Source organism: Protopterus annectens, chromosome 11.part0 (assembly GCF_019279795.1).
Source record: "Protopterus annectens isolate FY-2018-M chromosome 11.part0, PAN1.0, whole genome shotgun sequence".
Taxonomy (NCBI): Eukaryota; Metazoa; Chordata; order Ceratodontiformes; family Protopteridae; genus Protopterus; species Protopterus annectens.
Window position 1 is genome coordinate 1561520217 of NC_056745.1, and position 17551 is coordinate 1561537767.

A 17551-nucleotide genomic window follows, 5' to 3' on the forward strand; every position below is an offset into this window, starting at 1 on the left:
GATGTATCCTCGCAGGAAGTAGGCCAGGCTGAGGGGCTTCTCAGGTGGCTGTTCTTCCCTCTCTTCCTAAGGTGGTTAGAGCCTCCCTTCTGTTTCCAAGGCTTCTTTGAGAGGCAGGCCAAGTTTAGCTTCAGTGGGGTTTCTCCTAGTGCTTCAGGGTCTTTGCCTAAGAAACATATGCTTAAAATGGCAGAGGATTTGATTACTATGATTAGAGGTTCTATGCCCCTCCTGATAAGAGGCCTAGGGTGGAACCTGAGTTTGAGAGTTTTGAGCAATGTTCGGAGGCTTCTGAGTCTTGCTGAAGACTTGCAGGAGTATCCTCCTTATTCTGATTCTGATGTGGATGATTCTACTCCTTCAGCTTCTCCTCCTGAGGATTTTTCATTTTCAGAAACTCTGCATTCCATGAGGGAGCATTTTAAATGGGAAGGTCAAGATTTCTCTGATTCCAGGAAGAGGCTTAGGAATTCTTGTTTTACCCCAGCATAGGCCTTTAGCTATACCTCCTGTTCTGAATGTGGTGGAAGATGTTTTGCAGAGGCTTCCTGAATCCTGATTCTTTGCCTCCTGCCCCAGTTAAACCGGATAGGTACTATAGGGTGCCTGAAGCTCATAAGTATCTTTTAAGAGTCCTAGGGCAGACCCGAAACTGTCTCTCAGGGGCCTAAAGGTGTGAAGGCCTCTGTTGTTAAAAATCCTGTTCCTCCTGATAAAGAGGCAAGGGCTTTGGATAGATGGGGAAAGAAAGTGTATACTTCTTCCACTTTAGCCATGAGGGCGTTGAATTGTCAGTTTCACATGTTAAAATATCAGAATTATCTCCTTTCACAACTGAAATCTAAGGTGGATGCTCTGGCAGAAGGTATTGAGTGTAAAGAGTTGCAGGATTTAGTTCATGTGTCTGAACAGGTGGGTAAACATTCCTTGCAATGTGGTTTTGATGCTGTGCAGGCCTCCTCGAGGGTGGCTGCCACTGGTTCTGTTCTTCGTAGGCATGCCTGGTTGAGAGATCAGAATTTAGCTGAGCATGTTAAAACAAGGATTTTGGATGCTCCTTTGCAGTCTGATATGTTGTTTGGTTCGCCTGTGGAAGCAGTCTTAAAGAAAATGGAGGACAAGGCTAAGTCTATGCAAACTGTTAAGGATTTTTGCAGGTGCAGCCTCCAAGTTTAGTAGAAATTGGCCTACTAAGGGATGGACTTATCCTGCTTATGATTCCCAGTCTAGGGGTAGGTCTAGACGTGGTAGGGGCAGAGCTCAAGGTTCTTTTAGGCCTAGGACAGGGAGTTCCCTGCTCAGACTTCTGGTGAGGGCAGGGGTCAGTCCTTTCGTAAGCAGACCCAATGACCTGCCTTTTCAGCTGCCAGTACATTCTCGCCTGGCAGCACCTTTGGGAGGAAGGCTGTCTCTTTTCAAAGAAAATTGGGATTTAATTACCCAAGACAGATGGGTTCTGGATATCATTCACCACGGTTACAGGTTTTATTTCCATACCTTGCCTCCTTTCAAAGGCATGCCGGACATTCCTCCTATACAAAGACAAGAGGCTCACAAGCAAATTTCTCTGTTGCTCCACATAGGGGCCATTCAGCCAGTTCCTGTGCCAGAAAGGGGCCTAGGATTTTATTCTCGCCTGTTCCTAGTACCGAAGAAGGGGAACACGTGGAGGCCAATTTTGGATTTATCTATCCTCAACACTTATCTGGACATTCCCAAGTTCAAAATGTTGACGTTACAACAGCTTTTACCTCTGCTGGGCAAAGATCACTGGATGGTAACTTTAGATCTCAAGGAAGCTTACCTTCATGTGCCTATAAGACTAAGTTGCAGGAAGTATCTGCGTTTTCGAGCTGGAAATTCTCATTATCAGTTCTCTGCATTGCCCTTTGGCTTATCCACTGCCCAGAGTATTCACAAAGGTTCTGGCTCCAGTGATAGCTTACTTCAGGCTAAAAGGAATTCAAATCTATCCTTACTTGGACGACTGCCTGATTCTAGCTCAAGAAAAGGAAGACCTTCTACAGCATTTGGATTATGTCATAGCAGTGCTAAGATGCCTAGGGTATTCTGTGAACGAAATAAAGTCCAGTCTAGTACCCTCTCAAGACATGTGCTTTCTGGGTGTGAGACTGAATACAGCAGCCCAGATGGCCTTTTTAACCCCGGACAAACAAAAGAATCTTTCAAGTTACTTCTATCAACTATCTCTTCAGTCCGGGCTGACTGCAAGGACAGTCCTTCAAGCCTTAGGGTTCATGGCATCTTGTATTCTGGTGCTTCCCAATGCCAAACTGCATATGAGGAAGCTGCAATGGTATCTCAAAAATGTATGGACACAGCACTGCCAGGATTTGGACACTGTCATTCAAATAATACCTTGCATTCAAAAGGAATTTTTGTGGTGGGCTCAGGAATGTCACCTAAACAAGGGACTCTCTGTGACCCGGCCAGAGGCGAGTCAGATTCTAACGACAGATGCCTCAGACATTGCTTGGGGAGCTCATCTAAATGGAAAGTGGATACAAGACAAGTGGCCTGCCAGACTACAGCATCTACATATCAACATGAAAGAGATGTTAGCAGTCCAGTTTGCATTAATGGCTTTCAAGGAGTTACTTCTTCCAGGGCAGGTGTTGATTCTAACAGACAACACAACTGTCATGTGGTACATCAACAAACAAGGGGAACACATTCTTACCCATTGTGCAGGCAAGCAATGATTTTATGGGAGACTGCGCTCAGCTTGCAACTAACTCTTCAGGCAAGGTTTCTGCCGGGAGCACAGAACTCCTTAGCAGATGTGTTAAGCAGACAAATCATGGATCCCCACGAGTGGAAACTGGATCTTCATGTATTTCAAAAATTGACAGTGTCATGGGGAACTCCAGACATAGATCTGTTCGCTTCTCCACTAAACCACCAGCTGCCAAAGTTTTGCACAAAGAGGTTTCATCACACAGCTTGGAAAGTGGATGCTCTTTCTTTCAGTTGGAAAAATCTTCATGTGTATGCTTTTCCACCTCTGCCTCTTCTCCCAAAGGTACTTCTAAAGGTCAGACAAGACAAGCCAAGGATGATTTTAATAGCTCCAGATTGGCCTCGGCAGCACTGGTACCCATTACTGAGGAGTCTGGTAAGGAAGCCTCCATGGCCTTTACCCTTGATTCCACACCTGTTGTCTCAGAGGGACGGTCACCTGCTCAATGTCAAGCTTCAATCTCTTCATCTAACAGCCTGGCATATTCTGTTTTGAAAGACAGCAGGTCTCAACTTCCTCCACAAGTTTTAAATGTGATCATGGAAGCCAGAAGACCTAGTACAAGGAAAGTGTACGCAGAAAAATGGAAGAGATTTTTATTTTGGAGTGCAGCAAACAATTTGGAGATTTCTGAGCCTAATTTGAGTGTGGCTCTTCAATATCTTACTGAGTTATTGGACAAAGGTTTGTCTTTCTCTTCCATTAAGATTCATGCTGCAGCAATTTCAGCTCACTATGATTGTGACCCACCATTGTTTTCGCATCCTTTGTTCAAGCAATTTCTTAGAGGAGCAAAGAATATAAGACCCCACGTAGAGCTCCTACTCCTGCTTGGGATCTCAATTTTGTGTTGGAGAAACTTACTCTACAACCTTTTGAGCCTGCGGCTACTGCTGAATTGAAATACTTGTCATGGAAGACTGCTTTTTTTGTTGGCCATTACTTCTGCAAGAAGGGTTTCTGAGTTGCAGGCCCTTATGGCGGTAGAGCCTTTTGATTTTTCATAAGGATAGGGTATCTTTACGTACTAATCCTTCCTTTATGCCTAAGGTGGTTTCTAGTGTGGCTTTAAACCAAACTATTCATTTGCCTACTTTTTATGCAGATCCCCAAAATAAAGGGGAAAAGATTTTGCACACTTTAGATGTACACAGGCAATTGCGTTATTATTTGAGCAGGACTAAGGATTTTAGGCAGTCTCAGCAGTTGTTTGTTTCTTTTGCTTTGGGTTCGCAGGGCAAGCCTGTGTCAAAACAAACGATTTCTAGGTGGATTGGGTTTTGCATTGCATTTTGTTATTCCCATCATGGCAAGGAGATTCCAGCTGGAATTAGGCCTCATTCCACTAGGGCTACTGCCACTTCTACAGCATTTCTAAGGGGGGTGGCCACTAAGGATATTTTGGAGGCAACTACTTGGAGTTCAGTGCATACTTTCTCTAAGCATTATCACCTTCCTCTCTACTCTAAGTCTAGGGCTGGTTTTGCCACAGCTATTTTGCAAGGCATGTTGTCAGTTCCTGCTTCCTTATGATTTGCCAGCCTCCCTTACCTCTGCTTTGGGATTCTACCCAATAGTTAGAACTGCAGCAATGTGGAATGAAGAACATAGTACAGTTTTGTACCTACCATAAATGTAGATGTTCGAGGATCCACATTGCTGCAGTCCAATTTACCCTCCCTCCTTCCCCTCTGTGTTTAAGGGTGGTTGTGTAGGTGAGGTTATATTCTGGTAATTTTGTATATATTGTACATATTTTTGGTGCAGGTATGTTTGGAATTTTTGGTTTTGGCCTTATCTTTTCAGGGTCTTCTGACATCTGGGGCAAGAAAAGACTGAGGATATGACGTCGGTCATGCGCATTAGTACCCTGACGTATTGACGTCAGTCTAATGCGCCCTGACCGACGTCAGCCATATACTTTGGTATTCGGGCCGACTGGACAGCGGACTACCCAATAGTTAGGACTGCAGCAATGTGGATCCTCGAACATCTACATTTATGGTAGGTACAAAACTGTACTATTCAGCAAGAGGCCAGTTACTAGTGGTGTACCACAGGGCTCAGTACTGGGACTACTGGTGTTCGGAAAATACTTCTCTGATGTCAAGGCAAATGTGGAAGGTCTTTGGATGATACCGTTTGCTGAAGACTGCAACCTGGGGGCAATTGTTGAATCCTCCATTGATGTAGATATCCTTCAGGAGGTTCTAGTCAGACAAATGACTGGTGCTAGAATCATGGCCTAAAACTAAATGCAAAAAAATGCACTTGTCATACCCTTTGGGAATTCAAATACCCCTGCAAATTACAACATTAATAGCACACCCCTTAGAGTAGACTCAGAGGTGAGAGATCAAGGTACATAGATAGATAGTAGCTTGAATTCTGAATACCAAGTACCACAGTGGTAAGGAAATCCTTTTATGTGGCACAACTTATAAGCAAAGGTATGGCATCCAGATTCAAGGTAATTATACCCCCGCTGTACTCAGCCCTCATTATACCAGTAATAGAGTATAGTGAGCCATTTGGCATGTACTTGACTAGGCACTTGCAGCAGCTGGAACAGCCTCAGAGGTTCCTCACCAAAAAAAAAAAAAAATTACAGGCTGTAAACAGCATGAATTATGTGGATAGACTAAAAGCCCTATCCCTTTTGTCAACTACCGACTATTAAGGGGTGACTTATGCCTGACCTACAAGGCATTCACAAATCCAGCAGTGATGGAGAGCTGCTACAGATCCGCAAGTCAAACAGCACGAGGGTCACCCGATCTAGCAATCTAAACTTAGTTAGTGACTCAAACAGAACATGCTGGAGATACAGATATATGTCTCAGAGATTGCCCCTTCTTTGGAACAGGCTTCCTATTCACAGTACGCAGAGCACCTCCCTGGCCCTCTTCAAATGCAATTTCGATCAATGGATGGGGAATCGCAAACTCACATCTGGGATAATGTCTATGTCCCTTATGGACAGGGGCAATCTGTAAGATACTCAATGCACAGGCACAAACCCATGCCATCCTCTTGCTCCTAGAGCCATATATTGGATACAGTCAGGCTATACAGGCTTGTAAGGGCCCTTAAGCCAATAGCCTGGTAATCTCCTAATAACCTATGAACATGCAACATATCCCATGATGGTCATTGTGTCCACCATGTGGATGGATTCACGTACACCAGTCTGCTAGTGGTTTGCTTGTGCATGTAAGATACCATGATGGGAATCAGATTGTCTCCTGGCCTCCACCATGAGCTGCTTGTATAATAGTCTTTGTCAAATGCTGCTAGGATCAGCCATTCACTCTCCTTTTCACTGGATGGCACCACATGAGCACAAGATCAGTACTCAGACATCTACACCAAAAGTACTGTTTTCTTTGACTTGTCATTGTCAGAATCCTTTTCAGAATAAAAACAAAGTGTAAAATTAGGTAATCCCTTTAACACTGACATTTTGTTTCTACCTTCAACATATGCAAGTTACATGCACATACTATCAGATGCATTAGTGGACACTCCCCCATTCAGTATATTTGAAAAATAAACCATCCAGGTTGTCTGCTAACATATTAAACAGTGTGAATATAAAATCATTTAATTAAAATATTTCTCATCAGAAGCTGTCAGCCACTAGATGGACTACTTCCCACAGTGAAGAGACCTTTGATGAAGCTCTGAAGTATGTCTGCAGAGCATTCTAGGGATGTTGACAAGAATAAACCGCTTCCTTAAAGATACATAACAGGCAGTTGTCTTACCTGGCTCACAAATGAGCTGGAGAAGATTCAAAACACAGAACTGTAGCCTTGTTTCACTGTTGCATAAATGGAAGAGAGGCTAGCTCTATGTAATACCCAAAGAACAGAGGCTAGCATAATGTAATACCCAGAGAAGAGAGGCTAGGCCTATGTAATACTCAGAGAAGAGAGGCTAGCCTGATGTAATACCCAGAGAAAAGAGGCTAACTGTATGAAATACCCAGAGAAGAGAGTCTAGCTGTATGTAATACCCAGAGAAGAGACGCTAGCTCTATGTAATGCCCAGAGAAGAGAGGCTAGTTTTATGTAATACCTAGAGAAGAGAGGCTAGCTCTATGTAATACCCGGAGAAGAGAGACTAGCCTATTGTAATACCCAGAGAAGAGAGGCTAGCTGTATGTAATCCCCAGAGAAGTGAGGCTAGCTCTATGTAATACTCAGGGAAGAGACGCTACCTCTATGTGATACCCAGAGAGGAGAGGCTAGTTGTATGTAATACCCAGAGAAACAATACTAGCTCTAGGCAATACCCAGCGAAGAGACACTAGCTTTATGTAATACCCAGAGAAGAGAGGCTAGCTGTATGTAATCCCCAGAGAAGTGAGGCTAGCTGTATGTAATACTCAGGGAAGAGACGCTACCTCTATGTGATACCCAGAGAGGAGAGGCTAGTTGTATGTAATACCCAGAGAAACAATACTAGCTCTAGGCAATACCCAGCGAAGAGACACTAGCTTTATGTAATCCCCAGAGAAGAGAGGTTAGCATAATGCCTTAAAGCAGGCAGTTAAAGAAGCATTTCATTACCTGTTTTCATAGTGCAATGAATAATTCTTCAAAGTCACATTCCTTTGTAATTGAGCGATGCTTTGTTTTAATCACCTATGCTTTGTTGTATAAATGCGTAATGCGTGTTATGCTAGTATTTCCACTAAGACAAGTAAGCTAAGACACTAGGTGATTGCTCATTATTCTCGAATGTGTATTGAGTAGATAACTTATTTAGTGACAGCCCTGAAGCGGTAGGACTGATCTTTGTCTATTGTGAAGATGTGTACTCATATATCCCGGCCCTGATCACGAGCACAATGCTTAAATCTATTTAGGGTTACAGAAATAACCACAGCGCTTCACAGTAATCACATTAATCCATAAAAACATGTCTACCTTTCACCCACAGATTGCACTGCTGAAGATTTTGTTAGCTGCTGCTCCTACCTCAAAGGCTAAAACAGACTCCATAAATATCCTTGCTGATGTATTACCTGAAGAAATGCCGTAAGTACTTAAACAAAATGTGTTGCTTGCACTCATTTTTCTTCTGCTTACAAACACGCATGTATGCACCCATGTGCACACACGCACACCCACCCAAGCTCACACTCACACACTCTTTTCCTTTGGTAGATGTGCTCCATTGTCTGTGAGTGGGCATACAAGATGTATAAGATTTACTGGAGACTTGTCGGCATGGCTGCTTCAAGAATTTGCATTCCATAATATTATGTTTTGAGGAACAACACTTGAGAATGTAGACTAAATGTTTGGAAAAAAAATGCACTTAACCAGTATGGATACTTTATCCCTTTTATTCTTTTATGATGGATAATCATGCAGTGGCTGGAACATTTTAAAGCAATAATGAAACAGATCAAACTATGTGAATAAATTCCAGTTTACCACCATAATGCACTGAAACTTTGTCAGCAAAAATGTGTCAGAGAATTAACACAATGTTTTCTGATGATTGATCACTCACGTAGATCCATTCTTTTAAACTCATTCAGCTTCTCACATAAGTTTATTACTCGTAGTTTGTGTAAAACAAAAAAAAAACACTTTTTAATAAGCAAAGTCACATCACAGGCTGCAGTTCATCTCCCTCCTGTATGGCCTCATGGATGCTCAAAAACAAGGTGTACACACATAACAGACAGTCGCTCATGGGGTGATGCAATGTATTCAAACCCAAACAATCATAGTGATGTACTCTGCAAGCTGCAGCTCAGCTCCCTCCTGCATGGCCTCTTGGATGCACAAATATAAGTTGTACACATATAACAGACAGTCGCTCACGGGGTGATGCAATGTATTCAAACCCAAAGAATCATAGTGATGTACTCTGCAAGTTGCAGTTCAGCACTCTCCTGCATGGCCTCATATATGCACAAAAACAAGTTGTACACAAATAACAGACAGTCGCTCACGGGGTGATGCAATGTATTCAAACCCAAACAATCATAGTGATGTACTCTGCAAGCTGCAGTTCAGTTCCCTCCTGCATGGCCTCATGGATGCACAAAAACAAGTTGTACACACATAACAGACACTCCCTCATGGGGTGATGCAATGTATTCAAATCCAAAGAATCATAGTGCTATTTTTGTGTTTGTTTACTTTTATTTGTTTGATATTTCTGCACTAGATAGGTGAGATGATTCAAAATGGAGGCTTTTCAGCCCAGACTTGGATGTTCAGGAAAACAGATAATCAGATGCAGCATGAAAGATATCAATAAAGCGGATCATTTATGTCAAAGATGGAAATGTTTTAACTTAGTGTAAACAGACTGATAACATTTGTATATATCAGTGGTTAGTGATTTCAGGGTGGCACAGCTGTGCAGGGATTAGCACTGCTGCCTCAGGACCCTTTGTTCTCTGGTTCTGCTCCTGGCTAGGGTGCCTTCTCTGTACTCTGCATATCCTTTCTGTGACCATTATTTGTTTTTGTGCTGGGTACCTTACAATCATGTGGGAGCAGGAAACATTAAAATAGACCAAGACATGTATGTCATCTTCCAGAAACTAATGCATGCCAAAAAGTAAATTTTAGTATTGATGCCATTGTCTGAGTTATTACATTTCATAAATTTCTCTCACTTCTGATGAATGTGCATTTTTAAGTAAAGGTTTAAACACTCCTATATGCATTACTGATGAATTTCAGACAGTGCTGGATGTGACATCTTTTTGATGTAAGCTGAAGTACTAGTAGTTTAAGTAGATGTTCTGGTTCAAAAACAATACCCTGCCTTAATCTTCCCAGACATTTCAAGTTCAAACACTCCCTTTCATCCACAGTATTATGCTTCAGTTGCACCCACATGTTAATGCCTTAACATTTTTAGAAGGTTTGGGCATTATCTGGCTTCTCTTTCTCTATACAGATAGGAACTTAGCTACTTTTTGTCTAATACAGTGTAGATGTATTTACAAAAAGGCAGTAGTCTGTAGCACAGCACTTTAATCAACACAATGAACAACACAAGGACTTGTTAGAAACAATCATTTGTAGCAGCAGGTAACTAATTGTACCAAATGCAAAAACATGTAAAACAAAATGTTTTTCATCAGGAAACCTTTAAGATGTATGATTCCAGACATCTAATAACTTGCACTCATGATTGGATATTATACACTGAACAATGCTTTTGTGATTCATTTTACATGGGAAAATAATGTGGAATATTTAAATTTTGAATCACGAAACATCTTGGAGATATTTGTTGCCAGTGCCACAGGAAAAACATCCTACAACACATTTGTTGCTTATTGGGTTATATAGTATGTCAGGTATTGGTCTACATAAAATGATTTGACATCTTATTTTAGATCAAAAGGATTTTTTAAATATTCAGCTTTGGAAAGTTAATTCCACCAGGTTTAAAATGAACATTTATGAAGCTTGGTGGTATTACACACTTCACCATCAGATGTCAGCAGAGGTTAACAGCAGGATGTAGAATAAACCTTATATATGTATTCATTGATTTATTCATTTATTTACCAGGATAGTCCAGCTGAGTAGTTATTCCTTTTCATCAGATTCATAGGAATATGAACTTCTCTAACAGTGCATATTAAAATTATAAACATATGCACATGAAAACGAGAAACTTATGCTCCAGTATTTTTCATTTTGTGTGCACAGTTATCTTATTACACAAAAAGATTTTCTTTAATCTTTACGATAAGTATTAGTGAAAAATGAATACCGGGATAATACATGCTAACTTTACCCCCCTCTCACCCCCTAAAGGGCCCATGTCTATACAGGAAGAATGCAGAGTCCCTGTAATCACAACTACGCAGGTAAAGCCAAAAACACAGCATCCATGGGACCGGACAACATCCCAGGCTGCGTTTTACATGAACTTCAGGACGAACTGGCTCCCCACTTAAGTACCATGTTCAGTCATAGCCTCACGTCAGGCTTTGTCCCCACTGAATGGTGCACAGCAACAGTTATCCCACTCCACAAAGGGGGAGTTACCACTGATCCCGGGAACTATCGCCCTATTAGCCTGACGAGCCTGGTCTGTAAAGCCATGGAACGTGTCATCATGGAAATCATAAACAAACTTCCAAATCATAAACAAACTTCCAAACTCTGGACCCCACCAGATCATGCCTCTTATGATCAACTTCTTTGAGGCAGTCACCAAAGCTGTAGACAAGGGTAAGGTGGTTCACACAGCCTATCTTGACCTCTCCAAGGCTTTCGACACCATCCCCCATTCTGGAATTATAGGTAAACTCACCAAACTAAGTATAAATCCCTAGGTCACAAGACGGGTTGCCAAATGGCTCACTGACAGAACCCACACTGTAAAAGTTGCAGAGTCCAAATCTGATTTCATACCAGTGACAAGTGCAGTACCACAGGGTTCAGTCCTGGGACCTCTCCTGTTTGGTATCTACTTCTTTGAATTACAGGCTAACACAGAAGGCCTTTGGCTAATGAAGTTCGCAGATGACTGCAAACTAGGAGCCATAGTCAAGTCCCCAAATGATGTGGACATCCTACAGAAGGGTCTCACTGAGACAGATGCCGGGCGTCAGAGCCATGGCCACAAGCTCAATGCCAAAAAGTGTATTGTCATCCCCTCTGGTACAAACTCTGTACCACATAGGCGGCAGTCTGCTCAACGCCGAATGTGTGATAAGAGACCTTGGGACCCAGGTGGACAGTAGTCTCTCCTTTGATAATCACATCGCCACAGTAGTCAGGAATTCCTTCTGTGTGGCACACCTCATCACAAAAGGGTTCTCATTCAGGAAAAAAAGAGTTCATTGTTCCCCTCTACTTGACACTCATTAGCCCCATTATAGAGTACAATGCCTCTTTTGGAATGTACCTCACAAGACATCTGCAGCAGCTGGAAAGGCCACAGAAGTACCTCACAAGGAGGACTGCTGGCCTCAAACAGATGCCCTACACTGACCGTCTCAAAAAACTCCAGCTTTACTCCATAGCATATCGCCTACTTCGAGGTGATCTCTGCCTAACATATAAAGCTATGTCAAACCCAGAGCTGTTGGACATGATACACCTAAAGAAATCCCAATCCCTCCGAGCTACACGCTCTAGGGACCTAAACCTTGTCACCACAATAAACAGAACATGCTGGAAGGATAGATTCCTGTCCCAGAGACTTCCCATACTCTGGAACAAGCTACCCATCTATGTCAAGCAAGGTTCCTCATTAGCACTCTTCAAGAAAAATTTTGATGCGTGGATGGGAAATAGGAAATACACCCTGGGTATCACTTCTGTGGCTCTGCTCGACAGGGGCACAAGAAAATAACTTTCTTGGGTGGCGTAAGCCAGGGAACCTTGTTGGTTAGGCTTACTTAGGCCCTTGGGCCGATAGCCTAGTACCTACCTATGAACCTACTTCTTTAAAGGTCTGCACTCAAAAACATGCGTTTTCTCCCTCTGGAAAGGCAAAGTATAATTTATTTTATTTATTTATTTTACATTTGTTGATTGGGAAAGTCCGACTGCATGCATGTCCAGTTTCAGTGGCGGCCCGAGAAGAAAAGCTCCACAGTTCGTAGGTTAGTACTAAGCTAACTGCCTTTGTGAGCCATTTTAAGCCTAGCCAATTATCCCTTGTGAGACTCAAACCCTGCACCTTGTGTTTGTAAGGCAAACACCTTAGCCATTAGGCCACCCTCCCAACCCAAGCAAAAATATATGATGTATAGTGAAGCATTCAAATTTACATAGTTCCAAACTTAACATTGACTGGTGGCATAGCACTGAAGCTGCTGTTTGATCTGATTTCATTATTTAAGCTTTTTCCTTTCACTGGAATTTTTTATTTGCGCTGCAGAAGCCTATGTGTTAAGTGAAACTGGCCTACAGCAGTGTGTGGTCCTATTGTAGATTGCCTTTCATGGAGCAAACACAATTTCTGAAACAACATTTGAATTATAGGCTTGGTTTGCTTGCTTTGCTTTGGTATCTTCCTACATCAAAATAAGGGATCCTTTAAATTACCCATAGGTGTTTGTCCAGTATGCATATGAGTGTATGTGAGAGCATGTTTGTGTGTGTGTGTGTGTGTGTGTGTGTGTGTGTGTGTGTGTGTGTGTGTGGTAACTCATATCCTGCAATACAACTGATTGCCTTCCTGATTTGTTATGAGAAGTCTTGTAAGTCTTGTTACCCAATTTTAAAGAATTTTTTCCTGTAATTTATTTTATTTATGAGGCCTGTCTGTGTTCTCTGTTCTCCTGAAGTGATTCAGACCTGCAGGACTGCTTTCATAAAAAAAAGGTCATTATTCAGTCTAGGTTTTGAACTTTCTTCTTCCTGTATCCCTTGCTTGGATGCTGTTCACCAACAGATGTTCTTCGTGTTTCACTGTTGCAGTCATTACATTTGGGTAATCTGCTGGCAGGTTGCCCTCAGTTGGCCTGATTAACAAAGTCTTGTGTCCTGCATCAGTTGCTATCCCTTCTTCCATGACGTCAGGTCGTCAGGGGTATAAAACATGCAGCCGACGCCATTTTCATCAGTCTTTCTTGCCGCGCGGTGCCCGAAGCAGAAGCAGTTCGCAAGTGCCGGTCGGCCGACTCCTGAAATTTTTGTTTTTGAGTTTCAGAACCGAAGTCTTCAACCTAAAGCTAAGTACCCCATTGGGGAAACTTTTTCTGGCTCCTTACCGATGTCAGTAAAAGTTAATAATTGTATTAGTTGTGGGAAGCAAATACCTCATAAGGATTTTCATTTCTACTGTATTCCTTGCCTAGGCCCTGACCACAATGTGCCTTGCTGTCGGTTTTGTGCTAAATTTAACCAAAGCACTATTAAGCGTCGGTATATTTCTGCATCTAAATATTTTGGCTCAAGATTTAACTACCCAGAAATGTCGTTGGTTAGCAATCCGACTACCGGAATACACAACAAAAAATGCAAAGAAAAAGACAGAGACAGACCGTCGAGGTCCAAAACCGATGACGAAGCTTCTCCTAAGCCAGTCGCCGGTTCACTGGTACTCCATGAGGTCCTTTTGCAGCCCCTGATACCCGCTACTTTTGATTCGCAGGCCTCTACTGAGACCCATTCGGAGTCCGGTATGCCGCACGACTCTTTAAGTATTGAACCCACGGATGTCTCTACCTTTGATGGGTCTGGAGCCGCTGAACAGGCACCGGCTTCTGGGGGTGTTTTCAGGCCTAAAGATTTGTATATTAAGCCAACGCCAACGCCATCTTCAAAACCTAGGCCAAAACCAACTTCTATGTCTAAAAAACCGACGCTTGGGCCATGTGCACAGGCCCCTATGCCTAAAAACAAATGATCAAAATGGCTTAGGATTTAATTACCTTGATCAAGGGTTCCCAACCCCCTCCTGCTAAGAGGCCTAGGCAAGGCACTGATTATGAATCTTCAGATCAGATTTCCATTTCTTCTGATTCCTCTTCTGATCAGGGATTATCTATTCCACATTATGAGGACTCTGATGCAGAAGAATCCATCCCTTCTGCTTCTACTCCTGAGGATTTTTCTTTTGGAGAAGCTTTGCATACCTTAAGGTAGCATTTTCATTGGGAGAGTCAGGATTTTTCAGAATCTAAAAAGAGGCTTAGGGATTTCCTTCTTCTTCCTCAGCATAGGCCCTTGGCTATACCTCCTATTCTAGACATGGTTGATGATGTTTTTTCAGAATCCAGCATGGCTCCTGATTCCCTGCCTCCGGCTCCTAGTAAGCCAGACAGATAATACAGGGTTTCAATCAAAAACGAACCAAAACCAAAAAATAACCAATATCCAAGGCCACAGGACCCGAATCTCTCAATGATGTAGTCGTCAATCAGTTGGAAAGAACAGCAGCTTTATTAGCACAATCAAAACCACACAAAAAATAGTCCAAGCACTTTCGCTCGGTTATTACCAAGCTTCTTCAGAATAACAAATATTTTATGGTGCCATTAAGCCATGTTAAATACTGAATACAAGGTCACATGACATACACACCTCCCTCCAATGTTCCACCCCTAATCAGTTTTAAAAATATGCCACATGTTAAATACCATACAATGTGTTGTAACTTCCAAATCTAAAACTAAATTTAAAAATAACCGACCGAAAGCGCTTGGACTATTGTTTTGTATGGTTTTGATTGTGCTAATAAAGCTGCTGTTCTTTCCAACTGATTGACGACTACATCATTGAGAGATTCGGGTCCTGTGGCCTTGGATATTGGTTATTTTTCAGATAATACAGGGTTCCTGACTCCCACAAATTCCTTTTTAAAAACCCTACTGCTGACCCTGAAACCATTTCTCAGGGTCCCAAGGGTGTTAAGGCTTCTACTGCTAAAAATCCTACCCTGTCTGATAGAGACTCCAGGGCGCTGGATAGATGGGGTAAGAAGGTTTACACATCTGCAACCTTGGCAAACAGGGCTTTAAACTGTCAATTTCATATGCTTAAATATCAGCAACATGTCATGGGCTTACTTAAACAGAAAATGATGTTGATTCCTGACCATGTGGAAAATAAAGAGTTACAGGATTTATTGCATTCAGCTGAATAAGTTGGAAAGCATACTTTGCAATGTGGTATTGATTCCTTGGAGGCCTCTTGCAGGGCCGCTGTAACTGGATCTGTGATAAGAAGGCATGCTTGGCTCAAGTAGCAAAATCTGCCTGATCATGTTAAAGCAAAATTGTTTGATGCTCCTTTACAACAGGACAGTCTATTTGGTAATAAGACAGAAGAAGTTTTGAAAAAGATGGAAGACAAAGCTAAATCTATGCAAACGGTAAAAGATTTCCTACAAGTGCAGCCACCCAGGTTCAGTAGGCACTGGCCTACTAAGAATTGGTCCTTTCCAGTACCCACCAGAGCCGCACAGGTCAAACCCAGACGCTCTAAAGGCTCCAGGTTTCAGTCACAAGGAACTTAGAGAACAAAACAATGGGGTGCCTCCACCTCCAAATCTGGAAGTAGCAAGGCACCACCCTACGGTAAACAGTCTCAATGACGTTCCTCTGCCATCTCCAAGCACTTATCTTTTGGCAGCCCCTCTGGGGGGAAAACTAGCACTTTATGCACAAATTGGCATTTAATTACCCAGGACAAGTGTGTTTTAAATATAGTATCCCAGGGATACAGATTTCATTTCCACACGTTGCCAATCCCAAACGGATGGCCAGATCTGCCTCCAAATCAGTGGGCAGAGGCCCAGAAGCAAGTTATGTCCCTCATGAATATGGGGGCTAGTCAACCAGTACCAGAAGAGGAAAAGGGACAAGGTTTCTTTCCAGACTTTTCCTGGTACCCAGAAAAGACCAATCATGGCGTCCAGTTCTGGACTTATTCATTCTAAATGCATTCCTGGACATTCCAAAATTCAAGATGCTGACTCTACAACAGTTACTGCCTATGCTAGGCAAGGATGCCTGGTTGTTAACTCTAGACTTAAAAGAGGCTTACTTGCATATCCTAATCAGGGAATCTTGCAGAAGATACCTCCGCTTCAAAGCAGGCTATTTGCATTACCAGTTCTCTGCACTGCCCTTTGGCTTATCTACTGTGCCCAGGGTCTTCACAAAGTGCCTGGCACCAGTAATTGCATTTTGCAGACAAAGAAACATTCAAATTTATCCTTATCTGGACGATTGTCTAATTCAGGCAGAAAACAAGGACACTCTTCTACAGCATCTGGCATTTGTAAAAAGGGTTCTAACTTGCCTAGGGTACACCATAAACTAAAAGAAATAACAACTGGTACCCTCTCAGATAGATAAATTCCTGGGTGCAAGCTTGAATACAACTGCCCAGATGTGTTACCTCATGCCAGAAAAACAAATCCAATTGATGACTTACTTCAAACAAGTGGCCACAAAAACCCAGTTATCTGCAAGACAAATTCTGCAGGCCTTGGGGTTCATGGCTTCCTACATTCTACTAATTCCATATGCAAGACTGCATATGAGGAAACTTCAATGGTACTTAAAAAGCTTATGGAGTCAACATTGTCACAACTTGGAAACAATGATTCCTTTCATTCCTTGCCTGCAGCAAGAGTTCCTACGGTGAGCAGAGACCTGTCACCAAAACAAGGGACTGTCATTCATTCCACCCCCTGCCAACCAAACACTGACTATGGACGCATCAAATTATGCTTGGGGCGTATCTGGCAGGGAGATGCATTCAGGGCAAATGGAGCCCAAATCAAATGCACCTGCATATCAACCAGAAAGAGATACTAGCTGTACAGAATGCTCTGACAGCCTTCAAGGACTTTCTTCATCCAGGACAGCTACTGATAAAGATGGACAACACCACAGTCATGTGGTACATAAACAAGCAGTGGGGTACCCATTCCTACCCTCTTTGCAGACTAGCCATGGCTTTGTGGAACACAGCCTTGACTTACCAAATACATCTACAAGCTCAATTCCTGCCAGGAAAGCAAAGTACTCTGGCAGATGAACTAAGCAGAAATCTTATGGACCCACACAAATGGAAACTGGATCCACAAATCTTCAGCATGTTGACACGCAAATGGGGGAGCCCAGACATAGATTTTTTTGCCTCACCCCAAAACTATCAGCTGAACAAATTCTGCACAAGAAGCCATCACAAAAAAGCTTGGAAAGTGGATGCTCTATCCTTCAGCTGGAAAAGCCTATCAGTCTATGCCTTTCCCCCTCTGCCTTTGCTCTCCAAGGTATTACTAAAAGTCAGACAGGAAAAGCCAAAAATGATTCTGATTGCT

The 17551-nt window shown here is 42.5% G+C and overlaps 1 protein-coding gene across 1 annotated transcript in view; it reads left to right on the forward strand.

Moving 5' to 3' along the window:
- STRIP2 (striatin interacting protein 2) overlaps positions 1 to 17551 on the forward strand; it is a 1652725-nt gene that overhangs the window by 1391766 nt on the left and 243408 nt on the right. The window contains exon 15 of the mRNA XM_044088838.1: positions 7709 to 7806. Within this exon, the coding sequence (XP_043944773.1) occupies positions 7709 to 7806 (98 nt within the window). The remainder of the gene's footprint in view (positions 1 to 7708; positions 7807 to 17551) is intronic.